Source organism: Capricornis sumatraensis, chromosome 6 (genome assembly GCF_032405125.1).
Source record: "Capricornis sumatraensis isolate serow.1 chromosome 6, serow.2, whole genome shotgun sequence".
Classification (NCBI taxonomy): Eukaryota; Metazoa; Chordata; class Mammalia; order Artiodactyla; family Bovidae; genus Capricornis; species Capricornis sumatraensis.
In genome coordinates, this window is record NC_091074.1 from 86,666,304 (window position 1) to 86,691,619 (window position 25,316).

The 25,316-nt window shown below is 43.0% G+C and overlaps 1 protein-coding gene and 2 pseudogenes across 1 annotated transcript in view; 1 reads left to right on the forward strand and 2 right to left on the reverse strand.

The window, feature by feature from the left end:
* Nucleotides 1–4,926, reverse strand: part of SLC28A3 (solute carrier family 28 member 3) — a 64,797-nt gene extending 59,871 nt beyond the window's left edge. Inside the window, exon 1 of the mRNA XM_068974557.1 lies at nucleotides 4,849–4,926. Coding sequence (XP_068830658.1) covers nucleotides 4,849–4,926 — 78 coding nt within the window. The remainder of the gene's footprint in view (nucleotides 1–4,848) is intronic.
* Nucleotides 4,927–13,046: 8,120 nt separating this feature from the next.
* On the reverse strand, nucleotides 13,047–13,919 carry LOC138080776 (dual specificity protein phosphatase 5 pseudogene; annotated as a pseudogene).
* A 392-nt stretch (nucleotides 13,920–14,311) lies between these two features.
* LOC138080778 (large ribosomal subunit protein uL29m pseudogene) lies at nucleotides 14,312–20,013 on the forward strand (annotated as a pseudogene).
* Nucleotides 20,014–25,316: the final 5,303 nt, after the last annotated feature.

The window sequence follows — 25,316 nt, forward strand, 5'->3', positions numbered from 1 at the left end:
ATAGGAACAATAATGGCAACAGCAACAACCAGCAACAACAAACCCCGGAAAAGGGGGGAGGTACTTGTTTTTCAGAATCACCACATTATTTCATTTTCTTAAATCGAAGTATTGTTGATTTATATAATGTTTTGGTAGTTTCGGGTGTACAGCAAAGTGATTCAGTTCTTTCTATATATTCTTTTCCAGATTATTTCATTGTAGGTTATTACCAGATGTTGGCTAGAGTTCCCTATTTTATTTTGCTATACTGAGGGAGGGAGGCAGTTGAACGAAATGTGCAGGATGGGACTGTCCGAGCTGAGGGATGACAATGTCCTGTTCCTTAACCTGGTTGGTATTTTTTCATACCTTGTCTACCTGGTTTTATGTGTTTTTCTGCATGTTACATTTTACAATGATTGAAAAAACCCTGCCTGCAACTCTGATCTTGCCTCTTCTGAGCCCACCTCTCTTCCCTCTGCCAGAGGAATGTCTTTTCTATCCTCATTTTCTCCAGGCTCTTAATGCCTACTTACAACACAAACTGTCCCCGGCCCCCACCCTGCCCCCAGTGATCAGTGATATCCAAGTTAGCAAATCAAATGAACTTGTCTCCTCCATGGAGGAGTCTTTGCTTTTGACCTTGCAGTTCTTTTCCCCTCAGCTTCCCCAGACTCTCCCCCCTCACCTGGTTCTGTCCTCTCTTCCTGTGACTTTCCAGTTCCTGATACACTGGCGCTCCCTGGGTTCCCTTCCCATGGTCTCATCCACGCCCTTGCCCACCTCTCTGCTAACAGCCCCCCAAAGTTGAGTGTCCCTTCCAGGCTCTGGTGCAGGTGTGCATGAAGCTTCCTGCTTCATCTCCATCTTTATCTGAATGTTCGGTATCATCTGAATTTCAAACAACAGGCCTCAAAATGAAGTCATTCTCTTCCTTGCTCCAACCTGATTCCTAGATTTTCTATCTCTGTAAAGGGAATCACTTCTAAGTTGACATCTCAAGCTAGAAATGTGGATGTGTCATTCTCTTTAACCTGAGTACCAAGAGCTTCTATTATTATGTGCATATTGTGCTAGGCTTGCTACTTTATGCCTCGCTGCCCCCCACTTCCAGATTCCTATTTCGAAAATTTCATGCCCTGAGTGGTATGTCAGGAGATGGAAACTTTGGGACGTGATTAACTCAACAGGGCAGAGCCTTTGTGAATGGGGTTAGTGTCTTTATAAAAAAAGACCTCAGAGAGCTCCCTGGTATTTTTGTCTTTGTGAGGATGGGGGCCTCACCAGATACTGAATCTGCTGATGCCTTGATCTTGGACCTCCCAGCCTCCAGAACTGCAAGAAATACATTTCTGTTTATAAGCCACCCAGTTCAAGATATTGGGTTGGCCAAAAAGTTTGTTCGGGACTTTGTCGACAAAGGTTGGTATAGTCAAAGCTACAGTTTTTCCAGTAGTCATGAATGGATGTGAGAGTTTGACCATAAAGAAGGCTAAGCATTGAAGAACTGATGCTTTTGAACTGTGGTGCCGGAGAAGCCTCTCGAGAGTCCTTTGGACTGCAAGGAAATCAAACTAGTCAATCCTAAAGGAAATCAACCCTGAATATTCATGGAAGGACCGAAGCTGAAGCTCCAATACTTTGACCACCTGATGCAAAGAGCTGACTCGTTGGAAAAGATCTTGATGCTGGGAAGGATTGAAGGCAGGGGAAGGGGGCAACAGAGGATGAGTTGCTTGGATAGCATCATCAACTCAATGGACATGAGTTTGAGCAAACTCCAGAAGATAGTGAAGACAGGGAAGCCTGGTGTGCTGTAGTTCATAGGGTTGCAAAAAATCAGACAAGACTTAGCAGCTGAACAATAACAAGCCACCTAGTCCGAGATATTGGGTTGGCCAAAAAGTTCGTTTGAGTTTTCCTGTAAGATTTTATGGGAAAAGCCTGAATGAACTTTCTGGCCAACACAATATTTTGTTACAGCAGCCTGAGTGAATTAAGACCGTTTTTAAAGAAACCATATAGTACATACATCGTTTACGTATATTACAGAGGAAGTCATGGAAATATTCACGGGCAGGGGAGCTCTTACTCCTCTCCCTGACAATCCCACTGCAGGGGAGCCTCTAATTAGTATTAATTAGTATTAATACTGTCACCCAGCATCAGTTTCCATTGCCTATAACCTGGTTCTGACCATCAGACTAACCTAACTGGTACCTCAACCACACACAAATCTCTTCCCATTTCTGTTCACCATTAAGTAGTGCTGGAGTACTTTAATACTTTGATCATATAAATTTTGATCATTTCCTTCTCGAACATCTGATGAGCACACATGGAGGCCACATGGTCTAACACCAGCCTCCCCCACTCCCTTCACCCCACCAGCTCCACATCCTCTCTACCCAGAGCACACAGGCTCTTTCAGGTCCTCGGCCAGGGCACAGGCAGTTCTCTTTGTTTGAGATGCTCTGTTCACAACCTTCCCTGTTTATCTGGGAAATCCTTGCCTACCCTTAAGCGACACCTGATGTTCTCTGAACATCTGTGACACAGAATAGTTTGTTATTCCCTGTTGAATTGGCTCTCTCCCTGGTGGTGGCCGTATCTAGGGGGCAGTTAACAACCGTGCTGAGTAAATAGGTGTCTCTGGAAATTCTTACTGAAGGGCTAGCACTGGACAGATAACCTGGTCAGGACTTGAACAATCTGTATCACTGGAGGCAGAGATGGTGAGGTGACATCTCACAGGTATCTTAATCTTGTCTTCCAGTAGTTACCGCCACATATTTCCTAGTCACTTCTCCACAATTTGTTGACCCTAAAAGCACAATCCTGCTTTCCTTTGTCTATACACTTCTCCACAATTTATCATCCTTTTAAAAAATTCTGAGTCTTACTGCTTCATTGGGATTTGTACTTTCTTTCTGTGAAATTTATGTGTACAGAAAATTAAAAATATTAATAAACTTTGTATGCCTTTTCTACTATTTAATCTCCCATTTGTCAGTTTAATTCACAGACCTTAGGAACTGAATCTAAGACAGAAGAGGGAAAGATTTTCTCTCCCCTACACTTACACCCTGTGAGATGAGCATGACTGTGATAAATACGCAGATGATGAAACTGAGGATCAGGGAAGTTACAATAACTTGCGGAAGACTCAGGACAACTCAGGGTTGAGTCAAACGCTTTTACCTTCCTTGTTCCTTTCTTTGCTATTGCTTAAACATTTGTTTTGCTTGTGTATTGAAGTTAAAGCCTAGGGTATTTCTGACATCTGTTCACATGGCTTTGCGGGTTGAGTGTCAGCTTAGGAAAGGAAGCATGCTTGGGAAGAGCCTTGAAAAATCCCTGTCTCAGACCCAGTCAGAAAGCCTGGTATTTTCTGGAGACAGTCTCCTGTGGCATATGGACCTGGGCCAAGCAGCATTACTCACTCAGTGAGTTTTGGTTGATGACATAAGACAGTTTGCAAAACCCAGCTGTGTGGGGCAGGTACCCAGGCCTGATCTGACAGAGGATTTAATACCTGGTTTAAGAAAAAAGAACTCTGATCTGAATAAACATTTCTTCAAAGAGGACATATACATGACCAACAGGCACACAAAAAAGATGTTCAACACCGCTAGTTATTAGAGAAATACAAATCATATCACCTCACACCAGTCATAATGGCAATCAGCAAAAAATCCACAAACAGCGAATGCTGGAGCAGGTGTGGAGAGAAGGGAACCCTCCTACAGTGTTGGTGGAAATGTTAGTTGGTACAGCCACTATGAAGAACAGTATGGAGGTTCCTTAAAAAACTAAAAATAGAGATACCATATGACCCGGCAATCTCACTGCTGGGCATATACTCATAAAAAAAAAAAAAAAAAAAAACATGATCCAGAAGTATCCATGCACCCCAGTGTTCACTGCAGCACCATTTATAAAAGCCAAGAAATGGAAGCAACCTAAATGTCCATTGACAGAGGGGTGGATAAAGAAGATGTGGTGCATACACACAATGGAATAATACTTAGCCATTAAAAAGAACGAAATATTGCCATTTGCAGCAATATGGACGAAACTAGAGAGTGCCGTTCTGAGTGAAGTAAGTCAGGCAGAGAAGGAGGAATATTGTATGACACCCCTTATATGTGGAATCAAAAAAGAAATGACACAAACGAACTTAGTTACAAAACAAAGAGACTCACAGACTTAGAAAATGAGCTTACAGTTGCTGGGGGAAGGTATACCTAGGGAGTTTGGGAAGGTCAAGTACACACTGCTATATTTAAAATGGATAACCAACGAGGATTGGAACTCTGCTCAATGTTATATGCCAGCTTGGGTGGGAGGGGGGGTTGAGGGATATTTAGGGCTGAGTCCCTTTGCTGTTCACCTGAAACTACCACAATCTGGTTAATTTACTACATCCCAATACAAAATAAAAAGTTTGAACTTTGGTGGGAAAAAAAGAATACACATGTATACTTAAAGAAAGAGGGAGAGGAAGGAACTCTGAGGTGCTGACTACGTTCAGGATCTAGATTCTTCCCCATTCTTCCCCACTCACCAGTTCTTTGGGAAACTGTATGTAAATACTATATCCATGCCATATGAGCCCTAAACACAAGCAGGAGAGGAAAGTGTTGTTTTCAAGTGATAGGGCAGGTCAGGGATCAAAACAGGTTCAGTTAAGAGACTTTTCAGGTTTGTCAACCCAAGAAGGAAAGAATAATAGGCTTAAAGAGAACCATTAAGAACCTTATTGCATTACAATAAGACCTCTGCTTTAGTGAAGAAACTTGCCAGAAAGGCCAGGAAAGAACATTAATTACTTGGTCTTAAATATAAAACAAAAGCTCTGCTCACCTGAAAGCCACTGTTGCTGCAACCCTGGGCTGGGAGGGCCGCCACCCTCTGCAGCTCCACAGAGCTTTTGCTGCTCATGGACTTGGGCTCCGGAGTCTTTTCAGACGTCTGGGCTGGAGATCCGCTGTACCTGTGAAATCAAACACAGCCTCTGCTGAAGTCAGAATGCCACCTGCTGTCATAGGCACCAGGCCATCGATTCAGTTTGGGAACTTTGATCTAAATCTCCTGGTTGGGGTGGGGCAGGAGTGGCGAGGGGTGGGGTGGACGCTTTCAGGGCAGGTCCACCTACCTTATTAATCCTTCTCATTATCCCCATTCCTGCCGGTCCATTTTCACTCAGGGAAGAAGACTCCTGTGGTGCTCAAAACTGAAAAGAACATTTTCTCTACAGTCTTGAGTGAAAGAATCTAATTCCTGGGCTAGTGTTGGGCACTGGGAGTGGTGAGTGGCAGGAAACATAAGGGCTGGCTATTACCAAGTGACCAGGATTCTGTGCTAGGTCTGTGTTCTAGACATTACATATGGTCGTCTTGATTTATCTTGAAACAAAGGAAAACTGAGGTGTCCCTGAACATCACCTCAGTTAATCTCGGAGTAACAAAAGTTAATGGTTTGCTCAGGGCCATTTGGCTAATGAATGGACATTGAAAAGTCAAATTCAGGTCTGGTGGATTCCAAAGCCTTCTTACTCTACCCCTGCCAGCAAACAGGGTCGCTTCAAAAAATTCAATTCCTAGAGGGACTTCCCTGGTGGTCTAGTGTTTAAGACTTCTAAGTGTTTAAAAATGGTCTAGATCAAAATATCTAAAAAATAAATCCAGCTCCTAGAAATGCAAAGATGTAGCAGGTAAATGAAAAGTGACCAACTTAAAAGATTCTTTCCTCTATGAAATTTTTAGCTATGGGATTTTTTTCCCCCAAAACAGCAATCTCCCCTAGTACATTTAAAATTAACTATTGTGCATCTATTCATTATTATAATTATGAGGCCTGTGTGGAAATGTGAAAAATGTTTATGTTAAGTGAAAAACTAAAATGTATAAATTGAATGCTGTGTACAGTAGACAAAGAATGGAAGAAGATATCAAATATTGCTGCTGCTGCTAAGTCGTTTCAGTCGTGTCCGACTCTGTGTGACCCCAGAGACAGCAGCCCACCAGGCTCCCCCGTTCCTGGGATTCTCCAGGCAAGAACACTGGAGTGGGTTGCCATTTCCTTCTCCAATACATGAAAGTTAAAAGTGAAAGTGAAGTCGCTCAGTCGTGTCTGACCCTCAGCGACCCCATGGACTGCAGCCCACCAGACTCCTCCATCCATGGGATTTGCCAGGCAAGAGTACTGGAGTGGGGTGCCATTGCCTTCTCTGTATCAAATATTACTAGTGGTTATTTCTGGGTTGTGGTTTTTTTTTTTAATCCTCTGCATGTTTTATTTTATTTATTTATTGGGATTGCACTGGGTCTACATTGCTGCTTTCAGATTTTCTCTAACTGTGGTGAATGGGGGCTACTCATCCTTGTGGTTCACGGGCCTCAGTAATTGCAGCACGTGGGCTCAGGAGCTGTGGCTCCCAGGCTCTAGAGTTCAGTCTCAGTAGTTATGGTGCATGGGCTTAGCTGTTCCATGGCACGTGGGATCTTCCTGGACTGGGGATTGAACATGTGACTCCTACATTGGCAGGCAGACTCTCATCCACTGTACCACCACTACCAGGGAAGTCCTGGGTTGTGGTTTTATGGGTGGTTGCTATTTTCTCTTGCATCCTTTGCTAAATTTTCTATAAAAGTGTGATTTACCATCATTATCATCATATTGAATATATGTATACACACATATGTGTATATATGAACACATATACATGTATACATATATACAATATGATGATATGAACATATATACACGTGTGTGTGTGTATGTTAAGAGCTCATTGGACCTATACTGTGGGGGTTCAAATCCTGGCTCTGCTGCTCACTACAGAAAACTATAACTCAGCTCAAGATCTAAACCCAGCCTTCTGGCTGTCCTTAGGCAGCCCCAGAGCTAAGAATGGTTTCTAGATCTTAAAACAGTTGAAAAAATTGAAAGGATGAATATTTCAAGACATATATAAACTATATGAAATTGAAATTTCAGTGTTCATAAATAAAATTTTGTTTGCACACAAACATGCCCGTTCATTTCTGTATTGTCTATGGCTGCTCAAGACTCAATCTAGTTTATAGTTGGAGAGGATCCTTACTCTCCAAAGAAAAAGAAAAACCTTCATTCTTCTGTTTATGGTTGTAATTGCAGAAATGTGATTCAAATGTCTTGACATTCTTGCAGGTATTGTTATACGAAATTTTAAAAGGCAACAACCCAGTATTTTCTCTTCCCCTAGGCTGTAGACAGCATGTTTGAAAAGATACAAACATATTTGAGAGCAGGTCACAGTACAAGCAAGATCACACTACAGTGTTGATTAAAAGGCACAATGACCTGTTCATTTCATTCGAAGGCAATACCAGCTAAAAGGAAAACTTGAGAGCTACTTAGGGCAAATTGCATGTACAAGTAGGATGCTAAAATGCAAAAATAGATAGTCGTTTCCAGAGAAGTTTTAACTTAAAATGCTATCTATCTGAAACTTTTGGTTAAAAGCTTTTAGAAGTAATGCAAATTCTGACTTTCTTGGCAGCACAAGAATTAACTTGGGACTATTCATGGGACTATCACTTGATGGTACCTTGGTAGAAGCTATGGCTCATTTTAAACAATTTGGAGATAGACATTGTGATCAGAAAATAAGATGAAAGACCGCATATTAAATCATTCCCCAGTTACACAGAATCATTATTTGTAAGGAATAATTTGTGCCAAGGCCTGGGAAATTGTCTCTTAATTCCACTGCATCAGCTATTTTCATTGCTGCTGCTGCTGCTGCTGCTGCTAAGTCGCTTCAGTCGTGTCCGACTCTGTGTAACCCCACAGACGGGGGCCCACTGTCTCTGGGATTCTCCAGGCAAGAATACTCAAATCACTAGACTTTTTAATCAAGGGATCTATGTTCTATTCCATTCCATAAAAGTTGGCTTTTAGACCCAAAACCATGGACTGTATATACAAACTCAAATATTAAAGAAAAACAAAAAACCTCCCAACCCCCTTCAAATTTATTAAAAATTTGCAAGTAAAAAATTATAAACACATGATAGTAGATTTTGCTTCATGTACGTAGTTCTATAGTAAGATCATTCTTTTCCTTTTGGTGATATATTTCCAAAAAGAGTAAAATGAATAAAAAAAAATTGTCCATAACATTTCTCCCATGTTGAGAACAATGTATTACATGTTTCAGCATGATTTTTATCTGCTCCTGCTGTCATCCCTGGAAGGACATTTCACGTACTACAGAGTAACATTTTTTTTTTTTGTACATCTTGAAGTAGTTTAGTAAACTAAAAATGTAATCCTGTGATGGCTACAAACCTTAATCTAACCAACTTGAATTTTTGAGTTGGTTAGTTAGATTAAGAGAGAATCCAAGAGTGAGAAAAAGAAAAGCAATAATGTGTGTTTTACTTGGGTTTCTCTTACCTTGGACGTGGGGTATCTCTTCACAGCTGCTCCAGGAAAGTGCAGCTGCTGCTCCTTACATTGGACGAGGGGTATCTCCTCACTGCCGCCCCTCCTGACCTTGAACGTGGAGTAGGTCCTCTTGGCCAGCACCTCCCTGCCGCCGCCCATGGCCTCGGGCATGGGGTAGCTCCTCTCAGCTGCTCCTGCACCGCCTTTGCAGATATGCAGATGACACACCCTTATTGCAAAAAGTGAAGAGGAACTAAAAAGCCTCTTGATGAAAGTGAAAGAGGAGAGTGAAAAAGTTGGCTCATAGCTCAACATTCAGAAAATGAAGATCATGGCATCTGGTCCCATCACTTCATGGGAAATAGATGGGGAAACAGTAGAAACAGTGTCAGACTTTATTTTTGGGGGCTGCAAAATCACTGCAGATGGTGACTGCAGCCATGAAATTAAAAGAAGCTTACTCCTTGGAAGGAAAGTTATGACCAACCTAGATAGCATACTGAAAAGCAGAGACATTCCTTTGCCAACAAAGGTCTGTCTAGTCAAGACTATGGTTTTTCCAGTAGTCATGTGTGAATGTGAGAGTTGGACTGTGAAGAAGGCTGAGCACTGAAGAATTGATGCTTTTGAACTGTGAAGAAGATGCTTTTGAACTTGAGAAGACTTTTGAGAGTCCCTTGGACTGCAAGGAGATCCAACCAGTCCATTCTAAAGGAGATCAGTTCTGGGTGTTCATTGGAAGGACTGATGCTAAAGCTGAAACTTCAGTACTTTGGCCACCCCATGTGAAGAGGTGACTCATTGGAAAAGAGTCTGACAGAAACTGGAAACCCCTGCATTCCCATTGTGCCAGGAATCTGTGTGAACTGTATAATGAACTGTGAAGGAGGTTAGCGCCCATGGCTGGCCCTGCCCAAGAACCAGCACTGGGAGGAGGGTGAAATAAGCAGAATCTAGGGTGCATGTTTTAAGGGGCCATTCACCCTCAGTGAGGGATTGGGGGCAGGAGGAGAAGGGGACGACAGAGGATGAGTTGGCTGGATGGCATCACTGACTCGATGGACATGAGTCTGAGTGAACTCCGAGAGTTGGTGATGGACAGGGAGGCCTGGCGTGCTGCAATTCATGGGGTTGCAAAGAGTCAGACATGACTGAGCGACTGAGCTGAACTGAATGTGTGTTTGAAATAGAAAATACTTTGAGATGTTTTTCCAACAAAATCATCTTTGAAGTTAGATTTTGCTTTTCAACACCCCCACTATAGAGCTGGTATAGGAAAGGCCAGGTGTAGAATCTGCTGCCTGAATAATGCCCACACATGATTTACAATTACTTGGCCTTATGGATCACTTTAGTTATAATCCTTAGACAGATGATCTTGGTACAATGGTGGGCCAGTAAAGCAAAAGGGAAGAGAACTAGCATCTGTTGATCATTGTCATGCACCTTTTAGGTACTTATAGTGCTTCCATTTCATCTTTGCAACAGCCCTACAAATGAGGTGCTAATAGCCCCATTTCACAGATGAGATACTTGAGGCTCAGGGGACGAAGTGACTTTTCCAAGAATATAACTAGTAAGTGGCAACATCGTGATTTGAGCCCAAGTGTCTGAAACCTAGACCTGTCAAGAGCTAAGTTCTGGAAGGAAATAAAGCCCAAGAGAAGCACAACTGAGTTAATACCCAAAAGTGTTCAGTCTACTAGTGGGAAAAGCAAACTACAACCAAGATGAATGGAAAAAGCTTAATAAAATGGAAAAAAGCTGAGTTTAATCCATCTGCATACTTCGAAATCCCCAAAAGATGTGCCAGTGCTTCACTGAGGTAATTCCTAAGAAGCCCCAAGAGTTGACCTGTCATATCTGATTCCACTGGAAGTGAATGCTTGGATCTGCAAATGACAGGAGGGCAGGGATGGTACCCACCTTAGTCTCTGTATTTAGCATCACTTAGAACAGAGCAGACTCAAGGCTGAATAGCTTGTCTATTGACCAAAGGAGGAAACTGGAAACCCCTGCATTCCCATTGTGCCAGGAATCTGTGTGAACTGTATAATGAACTGTGAAGGAGGTTAGCGCCCATGGCTGGCCCTGCCCAAGAACCAGCACTGGGAGGAGGGTGAAATAAGCAGAATCTAAGGCGCATGTTTTAAGGAGCCATTCACCCTCAGTGAGTACAGGGTCAGGACCTGAGAGCGAGAGCCTTCTTAAATGTACCCCAGACCCCTTGCCCAGCTCACCCTACTCCTGGTCCTGCCACGAACAAGCCCTGGGTTTGTTTCGGATCAGTGTAAGGTAGCGGTTAAGCATGTAGGCTCTGGGCTCAGTCTAGCTGCCAGCCCAGGCTCTGCCTCTTACTAACGCTAACTAGCTGGAAATCAGGCAAATCACTCACCAGAAACCTCTCTAAATATCTGTTGTTGCCTGCAAAACGAGGTTCGGAGTTTTGCCTACCTGCTAACAGGCCTACTGGGAGAGTTTGATGGGGTACCACATGGAAAGTGTCTGGTGCATTGTAGGAAGAATGCACACACTCAAGATTCCAGGGCAAACCTGCCAGCAGCTGCCCCAAAAGGCAACCCAGGGGAAACATTCTTCGTTCTTTTTCAGTGCACGAGAAAACAAGACACGGTTTGCAAGGCCATGGGAGGTGGTTTTGGATGGTCAGCTAAATAAGGCTGCTACTACAAAAAAATATTGCAATCTGTGGAGAAGAGACCACTCAAATGTGTTTTCTTCACCATTTTGCAACTGTGATGGCAAGAATTATGAATGGATGCTAAAGTTAGTGGCTGGCAGAATTTGATGAGAAGGACATTTATGTGCTTCTTTGTGTCTCCCCACAAAGTATGTGTTAATCAAAGAAAAAGTAAGAGAAACTTTACAATGGGGAAACCTGGAGGACACCACCTTACCAAACAGTCACCAGAAATGGGGGAAAGTGACATTCTGTGCCTCCTGATATGAGCACTGAGCAGGATACCACATCACTTTTGTGGAATTATTGCCCCAAATGTATAACTTGAGTTTAATTGGGGCCAGTTGGGGGATGTTTTACAAAATAACTGGAGTATATTTCTCAAAATTGGTATGTTTGTAGAAGACAAAGAAGACAGAGAGTCCATCTCAGATTACAGACTACCAAAGATATTTGACAGATAAATGCAGTACATCATCCTGGATTGAGTCCTGTACCAAGGGGGAGGTCTGTTATAAAGACCAACATAGGGACAATTGAGCACATTTGAATTTTGGTCATAGTAAGGTATAATCTTAAATTTCCTCATATTGATAATGATGCTATGGTTATGTTAGAGAATGACCTCAGGAATATGGAGGAATAAAGGGGTATGATGTCTATAATTTATTCCTTAGTGGTTCAGAGCAAAACAACACGCAAATGTATATGAGAGCTATTGAGGTATTATATAAAGCTAATGAGGTGTTACAAAATAAAAAGATACAAAAAGATGTGAATTATTCATATATGCTAATTATAAATTTAACCTCTGTGTCATGTGTATGGACAGGGAAATTAATTTGTATATACATGTTTCCCTTTTACATTTTTATTTTGCACAATAAAAACAACAACAATCAGTAACATACTGCTTTTCTTCACACCTGTATGATTTTAAGAAATTGCTTTTTCTCCTGGAGAAATAGCTGATAGATGAAACAAATAGTATCAAATTGTGAAATCTGCGAACCTCAGAAGTCAATAGCGTGAAACCTACTCCCAGGGGCAGGGAAAAAAACAAGTATCATGAGAGAAGAGGCAGGCAGGCATAAGGAGGGCAAGCTGGGGAAATGAATGTTTCCAATGCCACTGACTCAGAACACACAGTAGTTACACTTTTCCTTCTTCACTTTAAAGGGTGATTTGTGGTCTGTAGTCTGAAGAATGACTTCAAATGACACATGAGCTGCTTTGAGGAGACATACAACAAGAAAGTTTCAAGAACAATAAGAATCACTCTAAAGGTCTAGGTCCCAGAAAGAACCCACAGTGAAAAGCAAAGTCAGAGAGCTGATGTCTTGCTGATTCAGCCAACCACCTCCACTGGACCCATGAAGGAGTCTCAATAGTATTTGAGGGAGAGTTCAAATCAGCATATATATGGTGTCCTTACAAACCCTGTAGGGTTACTTGCCTGACCAGATGGTGACAGCTTATGCCCTGAAGAAGCACAGACAGAGATTTCCAAAGTTAAATAAGGTGGAAAATGAATTGGCTTCATAGCTTCCTTTTCTTCTAGTCTAACAACAGCTTTCCCCTCCTGGCTCCCCACCCTCTGTTCCTGCAGGTACTTATTGCTTTATGCTTAAGGCAATGAAGAAGTGAACTTTGAAGTTCAAGAACTGGGCAGTCCTAAGGACAGGACGTCTGGAGGCCCAGGAGCCACATACACTGTGTTCTCATAATGGCTGGGCCTGCCTTCAGTCCTGAGAACCTATCCCTGAAGTCAGTAAAGCTCATTTGCAAGCCTGGTGACCACTCACTCTTCCACGAGGATAGTATGACATGAAAACCTGAGGTTTTCAGTGTCGCACGGGTCTGAAATATCTGTGAGTTTAGAAAACAAAACCACAGTTGTTCCTGGCTGGGCTGGTGCCCCAACCCAGTCCTAGCACGGCAGTGCTGTGGCTGTGGGCTCCCGCTGAGCTCTGAGACCCTGAGGAGGGTCAGCACTGGTACCAGCATGGAGCTGGCACATGCAGCGGGAGCCCGGCACGACAGGGCTCAGTGATGGTGAGGCGGCCATGAATGAAGGACCGACTGCCGCCCTCCGCAGGAGGGAGCTGAGGGGTGGCTCGGAAGGCAGGATCTCAGAGCCATAGTGCAGGAGCTGGCCTGGGAGGCCGAAGAGGAGGAGGTCACTCCTCCTCTTCTTGATGGGATTGAAGGCCTCCTTCAGGCAGAACTGCTTGGTCTTTGTGAGGTTAACCTTGCAGATGGTGGGTGAATGGAGGAGCCCAGTTTCACGGTGGACCAGGGCCTTTCCTTTCTTTCCCTGACATTCCGTGAAGCCTATGGCTTCTTGAAAGTGGGAGCTAATGTCAGACTTGGGACTGTCTTCAGCAGGGACCCTTTTGTAGTGTAGATGGGCTGGGCAGGCCTCGTAGATCTGTAGGAGACATTCAGTGGGGCTGTGAAATGCAGATTGGTGAGGATAACACACTTGGATGCATGGCAGGCATTTCCAAGGTTGAGGAACAGAAGGACTGTAACAGGGCTGCCTTGTTCAACAGGTGGCCAATAGCTGATGTGAGCACTGGTTCCCACTCTGTCTATTGAGGGCTCTCTTACCTTCAACCTTGTCTTGTGAAATAAGTATTATGTCCATGCAATGCTCAGGATATTCCAGTTAAAAGGTCTCATATCCCCCTTTGAGGAAGTAGATCTGTGGGGCTGGGGCCAACAGACAGCCAGGTGTTACCAGAACATACAGTGCAACCCCCTCCCCCTGGCCTGGCTGCTCCCTGCCCCAGAAACTCATATTTATTTGGCTGTGCCACACAGCTTTGCAGATTCTTACTTAGTTCCTTGATCAGGGATTGAACCTGCATCCTCAGCAGTGAAAGCATGCAGTCCGAACAACTGGACATCCAGAGAACTCAGAAACCCTAATTTGCATTTTTTACATCTCTGAAACTACGTTACTCCATGTATTTCCTGCCCTCCCCCCCACCCCATGTGGTTAAATACAGATTCCAAACATATTTTACTATTCATGTGCAGAGTTGGGATGGACTTATTAACAACAGCAAAGATTCTGCTACTTAAAAAGATTAACTTTTTTGGAATAGGGGTTTTCTTTTACATAATATATCTTTAAACCAGTAAAACTTGTCATTTCTAGGTCAAGTTATGTGACTTAGAATAATAGAGATGCCCCAAGTAATTGTCAGTTCAGTTCAGTTCAGTCACTCAGTTGTGTCCGACTCTTTGCCACCCCATGAATAGCAGCACGCCAGGTCTCCCTGTCTATCACCAACTCCCGGAGTTCACTCAGACTCACGTCCATCGAGTCAGTGATCCCATCCTGTCATCTCATCCTCTGTTGTCCCCTTCTCCTCTTGCCCCCAATCCCTCCCAGCATCAGAGCCTTTTCCAATGAGTCAACTCTTCGCACGAGGTGGCCAAAGTACTGGAGTTTCAGCTTCAGCATCATTCCCTCCAAAGAACAACCAGGGCTGATCTCCTTCAGAATGGCTCGGTTGGATCTCCTTGCAGTCCAATGGACTCTCAAGAGTTTTCTCCAACACCACAGTTCAAAACATAAATTCTTCGGCGCTCAGCTTTCTTCACAGTCCAACTCTCACATCCATACATGACCACTGGAAAAACCATAGCCTTGACTAGACAGACCTTAGTTGGAAAAGCAATGTCTCTGCTTTTCAGTATGCTATCTAGGTTGGTCATAACTTTCCTTCCAAGGAGTAAGCGTCTTTTAATTTCATGGCTGCAATCACCATCTGCAGTGATTTTGGAGCCCCCAAAAATAAAGTCAGACACTGTTTCCACTGTTTTCCTTTCTATTTCCCATGAAGTGATGGGACCAGATGCCATGATCTTCGTTTTCTGAATGTCGAGCTTTAAGCCAACTTTTTCACTCTCCTCTTTCACTTTCATCAAGAGGCTTTTTAGTTCCTCTTCACTTTCTGCCATAAGGGTGGTGTCATCTGCATATCTGAGGTGATTGAAATTTCTCCTGGCAATCTTGATTCCAGCTTGTGCTTCTTCCAGCCCAGCATTTCTCATGATGTACTCTGCATATAAGTTATATAAGCAGGGTGACAATACACAGCCTTGTATTGACAATACACAGTACTCCTTGTATTGACAATACACAGTACTCCTTTTCCTTGTATTGAAGTACTCCTTTTCCTGTGTATTGACAATACACAGTACTCCTTGTATTGGCAATACACAGTACTCCTTTTCCTATTTGGAACCAGTCTGTTGTTCCATGTCCAGTTCTAACTGTTGCTTCCTGACCTGTATATAGGTCTCTCAAGAGGCAGGTCAGGTGGTCTGGTATTCCCATCTCTTTCAGAATTTTCCACAGTGTATTGTGATCCACACAGTCAAAGGCTTTGGCATAGTCAATAAAGCAGAAATAGATGTTTTCCTGGAACTCTCTTGCTTTTCTGATGATCCAGCAGATGTTGTCCTCTGCCTTTTCTAAAATCAGCTTGAACATCTGGAAGTTCATGGTTCACATATTGCTGAAGCCTGACTTGGAGAATTTTGAGCATTACTTTACTAGCTTGTGAGATGAGTGCAATTGTGTGGTAGTTTGAGCATTCTTTGGCATTGCCTTTCTTCGGGATTGGTATGAAAACTGACCTTTTCCAGTCCTGTGGCCACTGCTGAGTTTTCCAAATTTGCTGGCATACTGAGTGCAGCACTTTCACAGCATCATTTTTTAGGATTTGAATTAGCTCAACTGGAATTCCATCACCTCCACTAGCTTTGTTCGTAGTGATGTTTTCTAAGGCCCATTTGACTTCACATTCCAGGATGTCTGGCTCTAGGTGAGTGATCACACCATCGTGATTATCTTGGTCGTGAAGATCTTTTTTGTACAGTTATTCTGTGTATTCTTGCCACCTCTTCTTAATATCTTCTGCTTCTGTTAGGTCCATACCATTTCTGTCCTTTATTGAGCCCATCTTTGCATGAAATGTTCCCTTGGTATCTCTAATTTTCTTGAAGAGATCTCTAGTCTTTCCATTCTGTTGTTTTCCTCTATTTCTTTGCACTGATCACTGAGGAAGGCTTTCTTATCTCTTCTTGCTATTCTTTGAAACTCTGCATTCAGATGCTTATAGCTTTCCTTTTATCCTCTGATTTTTGCTTCTCTTCTTTTCACAGCTATTTGTAAGGCCTCCCCAGACAGCCATTTTGCTTTTTTGCATTTCTTTTCCATGGGGATGGTCTTGATCCCTGTCTCCTGTACAATGTCACAAACCTCCGTCCAGAGTTCATCAGGCACTCTATCTATCAGATCTAGGCCCTTAAATCTATTTCTCACTTCCACTGTATAATCATAAGAGATTTGATTTAGGTCATACCTGAATGGTCTAGTGGTTTTCCCTACTTTCTTCAATTTAAGTCTGAATTTGGCAATAAGGAGTTCATGACCCAAGCCACAGTCAGCTCCTGGTCTTGTTTTTGTTGACTGTATAGAGCTTCTCCATCTCTGGCTGCAAAGAATATAATCAGTCTGATTTTGATGTTGACCATCTGGTGATGCCAATGTGTAGAGTCTTCTCTTGTGTTGTTAAAAGAGGGTGTTTTCTATGACCAGTGCATTTTCTTGGCAAAACTCGATTAGTCTTTGCCCTGCTTCATTCCGTATTCCAAGGCCAAATTTGCCTGTTAGGTCAGGTGTTTCTTGACTTCCTCCTTTTGCTCCAGTCCCCTATAATGAAAAGGACATCTTTTTTGGGTGTTAGTTCTAAAAGGTCTTGTAGGTCTTCATAAAACCATTCAACTTCAGCTTCTTCAGCATTACTGGTTGGGGCATAGACTTGGATTACTGTGATATTGAATGGTTTGCCTTGGAAATGAACAGAGATCATTCTGTCGTTTTTGAGATTGCATTCAAATACTGCATTTTGGACTCTTGACCATGATGGCTACTCCATTTCTTCTGAGGGATTCCTGCCCACAGTAGTAGATATAATGGTCATCTGAGTTAAATTCACCCATTTCAGTCCATTTTAATTCGCTGATTCCTAGAATGTCGACATTCACTCTTGCCATCTCCTGTTTGACCACTTCCAATTTGCCTTGATTCATGGACCTGACATTCCAGGTTCCTATGCAATATTGCTCTTTACAGCATCGGACCTTGCTTCTATCACCAGTCACATCCACAACTGGGTATTGTTTTTGCTTTGGCTCCATCCCTTCATTCTTTCTGGAGTTATTTCTCCACTGATCTCCAGTAGCATGTTGGGCACCTACTGACCTGGGGAGTTCCTCTTTCAGTTTCCTATCATTTTGCCTTTTCATACTGTTCATGGCGTTCTCAAGGCAAGAATACTGAAGTGGTTTGCCATTCCCTTCTCCAGTTGACCTCATTCTGTCAGACCTCTCCACCATGCCCGCCTGTCTTGGGTGGCCCCACAGGGCATGGGTTATTTTCATTGAGTCAGACAAGGCTGTGGTCCTAGTGTGATCAGATTGACTAGTTTTCTGTGATTATGGTTTCTGTGTGTCTGCCCTGTGATTCCCTCTTGCAACACCTACCGTCTTACTTGGGCTTCTCTTACTTTGGATGTGGGTGATATTGAACTTTAAAAATTTAAGGATGTACCCCCAAAGTTATAAGTGGCCCTTAAAAGTTGCTCTAATTCTAAAAGTAAATGTTTAAAACACACCTTGGGCTCATATTTTCAGCCTCATCCATCATTACCCAGTTATTTCACATTTTGGCAGAAGCCTGAGATAGTGTCAGGGCTCTTAGAGCAGCTGGTAGAACATCTGGAAGTTGCAGCATTATTTGGGAACACAGGGAAATACTGGTATTTAAGTCTGTTCAATCTACTGTGCAGGAAAGGACAATGTCCTACATATGTAGTGTAACAATCACAAACACAGAAAACTATGTAAAAATATGCAAGAAAACCTCTGTTTCTGAGTTTTTCTGTTAACTTCAGTTTCTTACTTACCAATTGCTTTATTAGCATTCATTAGCCTGATTTAATGGAGAAGGCAATGGTAACCCACTCCAGTACTCTTGCCTGGAAAATCCCATGGATGGAGGCACCTGTTGAATGCAGTCCATGGGGTTGCTGAGAGTCGGACACGACTGAGTGACTTCACTTTCACTTTTCACTTTCATTCATTGGAGAAGGAAATGGCTACCCACTCCAGTGTTCTTGCCTGGAGAATCCCAGGGATGGGGGAGCCTTGTGGGCTGCCATCTATGGGGTCGCACAGAGTCAGACACGACTGAAGTGACTTAGTAGCAGCAGCAGCTGCCACCTGATTTAACAGTTATCAAAACCTGTCATTCTGGGTAGCTTTCACTCATTCACTCAATACAAATTTTAATTATGAAAAGAAAAAAAAAAAGAAATCCTACTCCCAACGTCTCTAGTGAGAATTGCAGGTACTGAGAAACTGTTCATCACTGTTCTGCCAGTGGAGGAACCCGGGAGGTTGCCTGGCCCTCGTCTGCCTCATTTTGTTCTACTCTCTTCCTTGCTTACAAATCTGCCAGGGCTTTGCGGCTCTGTTCTGGCTTTGGAGCATTTTTTGCTTGAACTTGGAGCAGTCCCTGGACTGCTTCATTCTCACAGTTCGACTCTCAGCTCCTCAGGTGAGCTGCCTGGGGCCATCCAATCTTCTTGAAGGTGCTGACTGTCTCGGGTATCACAGGGCACAGGGCCTGGCCTGGAGGGAGTGCAGAGACAGCACAGCTATACCGGGGCTCGGAAGGCTTCTACATAGCATCTCCCTGAAAAGAACCAGACAGGTGCACCTATGACTTCTAGAAACAAGGACGTTTTTAAACCTGAGGTTGCATCTAAACATGATCTGAAAAGTAATCAAAGTTAAGACGATTTTAACATCCAAAGGGGCAATGTTTACTACAGTGGAACCATATCACGTCTACAAAAATTCATGAGTTCATAACCATTCTTAAAAAGAAAACTCTAAATCCACTCCAGCACTCTTGCCTGGAAAATCCCGTGGACAGAGGAGCTTGATAGGCAACAGTCCATGGGGTCGCAAAGAGTCGGACAGGACTGAGCGACTTCGCTTTCACTTGGAAAATAAGTTGCAGGTTTTCTCTTAGTCTGTTGACTAAGAATACACCAAATGTCACATCTTTTCACCAGTGTAGATTACTTCATACCACATTGTCTAGGAGAGGACTGGAAGAATTTTTTGATGACCCAAAGAATTGGGGGGAAGAAAAGGTGAAATCTGGAGCTTCGTGGACCTGTCAGCAATTAAGGAACAAAAGTAATGAAGATTTACATAAACTTTGGTATGTTCTCCTGAAAGAAAGAAACATGCTCCTAACTCTACAGCAGGAAGCTAAGCGGCAGAGGCTGCCAATGCCAAGCCCGGAGCGCTTAGAAAAGGTTGTAGATTCCATGGATGCATTAGATAAAGTTGTCCAGGAAAGGGAAGATGCTCTCAGACTTCTTCAGACTGGTCAAGAAAAGCCTAGACCCGGTGCTTGGAGAAGAGACATCTTTGGAAGAATCATCTGGCACAAGTTCAAGCAGTGGCCTATACCTTGGTACCTAAATAAAAGATACAATAGAAAACGATTCTTTGCAATGCCCTACGTGGAACGTTTTGTCAGATTGAGAATTGAGAAACAAGCTCGCATCAAAGCAAGGAAGATAAGTTTAGCACAAAAGAAAGAAAAGTTTCTTCAGAAAAAGTTTCCACATCTTTCTGAAGCCCAGAAGTCAAGTGCTGCCTAAGACATCTTAACCATAATTTACTATTTTGTTTTTCTTGGATTATATACAAAAGTAAATACTAAGTGGTTTATAAATAACTTGTATTTTTAGTCAAAGGACTGTCGACTGTCTTAACAGTTATTATGGCATGCTAATTTTGGAAGTGGTCAAAATCAGATAAAAAGTTCAGATTAAATTTCCATTTTATAAAAAAAAAAAAAAAGAAAACTCTAGAAAAATCCCCTTATGCTTGTAACCACTTAAGTGAAGCGAAGTGAAGTTGCTCAGTCGTGTCCGACTCTTTGCGACCCCATGGACTGTAGCCTACCAGGCTCCTATGTCCATGGGATTTTCCAGGCAATAGTCCTGGAGTGGATTGCCATTTCCTTCTCCAGGGGATCTTCCTGACCCAGGGATCGAACCCAGGTCTCCTGCATTGTAGACAGACGCTTAACTGTCTGAGCCACCGGGGAAGAATTCCTTAGGGTGAAAGTTATGGAGAAAAGTAAGCATTTATATCATCCAATAGGAACAGCATTTCAAGGTAACAAAATAGCCCCAGTTGATGAGAAGCTACATTTTATACAATGCAAGTATAAAAGGAATGACAGGATTTGAAAAGCCTTATTAGGAGACCTCTTGAGCAAAGATGATCAGCTGGTCTTAAATAAGTGAGTGGACAGTAGGTGGGGTGCTGGATATTCTATGGAGCCAAGTTCGTGGGACACAGGTGACACACTGGCATGGGGCGTAGTGAAACGGCAGAAGAAAGAGACCAGGCCCCAAAGAACTAAACAGACCTTTCTCCAAAGAAGACATACAGATGGCTAGCAAACACATGAAAAGATGCTCAACATCACTCGTTATCAGAGAAATGCAAATCAAAACCACAATGAGGTACCACTCCACGCCAGTCAGAATGGCTGCGATCCAAAAGTCTACAAGCAATAAATGCTGGAGAGGGTGTGGAGAAAAGGGAACCCACTTACACTGTTGGTGGGAATGAAAACTAGTACAGCCACTATAGAGAACACTGTGGAGATTTCTTAAAAAACTGGAAATAGAACTGCCATATGACCCAGCAATCCCACTGCTGGGCATACACACCGAGGAAACCAGAATTGAAAGAGACACGTGTACCCCAATGTTCATCGCAGCACTGTTTATAATAGCCAGGACATGGAAGCAACCTAAATGTCCATCAGCAGATGAATGGCTAAGAAAGCTGTGGTACATATACACAATGGAGTATTACTCAGCCATTAAAAAGAATATTACTCAGTATTACTCAGCCATTCAAAAGAATTTGAATCAGTTCTAATGAGGTGGATGAAACTGGAGCCTATTATACAGAGTGAAGTAGGCCAGAAAGAAAAACACCAATACAGTATAGTAATGTGTATATATTGAATTTAGAAAGATGGTAACAATAACCCTATATGTGAAACAGAAAAAGAGACACAGATGTATAGACAGTCTTTTGGACTCTGTGGGAGAAGGTGAGGGTGGGATGATCTGACAGAATAGCACTGAAACATGTATATTATCATATGTGAAACTGATCACCAGTCCAGGTTCGATGCATGAGACAGGGTGCTCAGGGCTGGTGCACTGGGATCACCCAGAGGGATGGGATGGGGAGGGAGGTGGGAGGAGGGTTCAGGATGGGGAACACATGTACACACATGGCTGATTCATATCAATGTATGGCAAAACCCACTACAATATTGTAAAGTGATTAGCCTCCAACTAAAATAAATAAATTTTAAAAAATTAAAAAAAAAAAAAGATCAGGCCAATCTCAGTCCAAATGGACAATTTGTTTTAAGTGGGTCCACCAGATATTATGAACTTCTGAAGTGGGACAATGTGAAGTACACAACATTTCTATTTTTGCATATGGATGTCTTGGTGTCACTTTTCTTAAAAGCTCTAAAGTTAGGTTGTTGTTTAGTTGCTAAAACAGAAGCCGCCTCTTTTGCCACCCCATGGACTGTAGCCTGCTAGACTCCTCTGCCCATGGGATTTCCCAGGCAAGAATACTGCAGTAAGTTGCCATTCCCTACTCCAGGGGATCTTCCCGACCTAGGGATCGAACCTGTGTCTCCTGCATTGGGAAGCAGATTCTTTACCACTGAGCCACCTGGAAGCCCTAAAGTTAGATTACCTGGTTCTAACCCAAATTTCCCTCTTCAAGGCTGAGTTCTTGAGCGATTAGGCTGTCCCTCAGAGACTCAATCTCTTAGACCTCTTAGGGTTTTTTTGAGGACCTAATAATAATATTTGTGAAATTGTTGGACCAGAGCCTGACACTTTCAGGACTCAATAAATTAGCTGTTCTTGTTGTATTTTCTGAATATGTCTGTGTATAATCTCCTCTCTCCTGCCCTCATCCCAATCCAGCCCATGAGATTCTAGACTTCCAGTTGTGTAAGTTTCAGTTCAGTTTAGTCGCTCAGTCGTGTCCGACTCTTTGTGACCCCATGAATCACACCACACCAGGCCTCCCTGTCCATCAACCAACTCCCGGAGTTCACTCAGACTCACATCCATTGAGTCAGTGATGCCATCCAGGCATCTCATGCTCTGTCATCCCTTTCTCCTCCTGCCCCCAATCCCTCCCAGCATCAGAGTCTTTTCCAATGAGTCAACTCTTCGCATGAGGTGGCCAAAGTACTGGAGCTTCAGCTTTAGCATCATTCCTTCCAAAGAAATCCCAGGGTTGATCTCCTTCAGAATGGACTGGTTGGATCTCCTTGCAGTCCAAGGGACTCTCAAGAGTCTTCTCCAACATCACAGTTCAAAAGTATCAATTTTTCCACGCTCAGCCTTCTTCACAGTCCGACTCTCACATCCATACATGACTACTGGAAAAACCATAGCCTTGACTAGACAGACCTTAGTTGGCAAAGTAATGTCTCTGCTATTGAATATGCTATCTAGGTTGGTCATAACTTTTCTTCCAAGGAGTAAGCGTCTTTTAATTTCATGGCTGCAATCACCATCTGCAGTGATTTTGGAGCCCCCTAAAATAAAGTCTGCCACTGTGTTCCACTGTCTCCTCACTGATTTCCCATGAAGTGATGGGACCAGATGCCATGATCTTCGTTTTCTGAATGTTGAGCTTTAAGCCAACTTTTTCACTCTCCTCTTTCACTTTCATCAAGAGGCTTTTTAGCTCCTCTTCACTTTCTGCCATAAGGGTGGTGTCATCTGCATATCTGAGGTTATTGAGATTTCTCCCGGCAATCTTGATTCCAGCTTGTGTTTCTTCCAGCCCAGCGTTTCTCATGATGTACTCTGCTATAAGTTAAATAAGCAGGGTGACAATATACAGCCTTGACGTACTCCTTTTCCTATTTGGAACCAGTCTGTTGTTCCATGTCCAGTTCTAACTGTTGCTTCCTGATCTGCATACAGATTTCTCAAGAGGCAGGTCAGGTGGTCTGGTATTCCCATCTCTCTCAGAATTTTCTAGAACCCATTAAAGTGTCAGGACCCAAGTTCCAGACTCTTCCATTAATAATCTCCTTGTAGAACCTGAATGAGTCAGTTGCTCAGAGACTCTGACTCTCAATTTTCTCACCATGAGCCTGGGAACAGAGGTGGGCAGGGTGAAGGGGACCTTAAATGTGTGCCATGTGGGGAAGAAAGATGACACAAAACAGGGTATTAAGATGTTGTTCAGCATGATTGTGATTTAAAACCTGGGACACATGCGTGTAAGATAAAAGTGATGTTTCCCTGTCAGTGGGCAGCACACTGGTTTTATTTTTCTTAACATCTTCTAAAATAAAACTGAGGGCTGCCCTGATTCTACTCTTTTCAGGATTTAGTGAACAAATATTTGTTTACTAAATCTTTTAAATCTGTTATGATCATAATTCTTGTTCCAGAATAAAAATTCCATGGCACTGTCACTTAACAAAACAGTAAAATGTACTTATTGACCACACCAATTACCCGCTTGCCTGATAGACCATAAGCTCTGTTACGACAGAGACCTTTGTTTTTGTTCATTGATGCAACTCCAGGACCTATAACAGTGCCTCAGATATAGTAAATATTTGATAAATATTAGTTTAATTGTTCAAAAATTCTTACAAAGTTATCAGCTTGGATATTGAATGTTTCTGTAAAACATGGGGCTCAGGTTCTGTGAAAGGGCTACATTTACTTGTCTCCATTCAGGGTTGATTTGAGTCAGGGAAACGTCGAAGTTGAGCAAGGACTTTGTAAATACGTGCAGTGCCTGTCACTAGCCATAGCAGACTGGGTTTTCCCCATGACTCTCTCTGTGCAGTTTAGTCGCAGGAAGTAAATAGGAATTCAGATTCCAATCCCCGCCTCTCTTTGTTCCTCCTAAATGAGGGCAGCTGATTATAAAGGAGCCTGTCAGTGCTGAGGTCTCCGTGTCCCAGAGCTGGGTGAGGAGGTGATCAGGGAGTGGAGACTGAGTACAGCCTTGGCAAACAGCAGAGACAGGGCAATGGGTGCCTCAGGCAGAATTGCTTTGTCCCCCCAGTGAACCATGGTGGAACACCTTCCCTGTCCAGGCCTATAGAATCACAAGGGCCTCAGAAGTTAAACACCATGCCCCAGGTCACAGAGCTAGAACCTGCTAGAGCCAGACAACCCAATCTATGCTGTCTGCCTTGAAGACTTGAGATTTCCCCACTGTTCCTCTTCTGCTTTTGGCATCTCCAGTTCCTAAACATTTATTGAGAGCCTGTCATGAGCTAGACACTATTCTAGACACTTAGTGTTATCAGTGAACAAAACAAAGATCCCCGTCTTAATTTGTGGGGCCTACAACCAAGAGAAGGACCCAGAGACCAAGCCAAGAATTTTGCCTTGAGCTCTTGCCTTAGGGGCAGAGACAGAAGCCAACCTATGTAAAGGCACTCTTTGCTTCTCCCCTGTCCAATCTGAATATTCTGCACATAATCTGGATGTGAAAATTGGACTAGAAAGAAGACTGAGCACCGAAGAATTGATACTTTTGAATTGCGGTGTTGGAGAAGACTCTTGAGAGTCCCTTGGACTGCAAGGAGATCAAACCAGTCAATCCTAAAGGAAATCAGTCCTGAATATTCATTGGGATGACTGTTGCTGAAGCAGAAGCTCCAATACTTTGGCAACCTGATGTGAAGAGCCGACTCACTGGAAAAGAGGGCAAGAGGAGTAGTGGGCAACAGAGGATGAAATGGTTAGATGGCATCATCGACCCAATGGACATGAGTTTGAGCAAACTCTGGGGGACAGTGTAGGAAACGGATGCCTGGCGTGCTGCAGCTCACAGGATTGAAAAGAGTCAGACACAACTTAGGCACTAAACAACAATAACCATCTGGCTTCAGCATTAAAACTGAAGCCTCATTAGTTCTTGTAGCTCCATGTAGGTTTTATCTCAATCCCTGGTTCAAGAATGGTAATCTAAGCAAAAGTAAACAAGA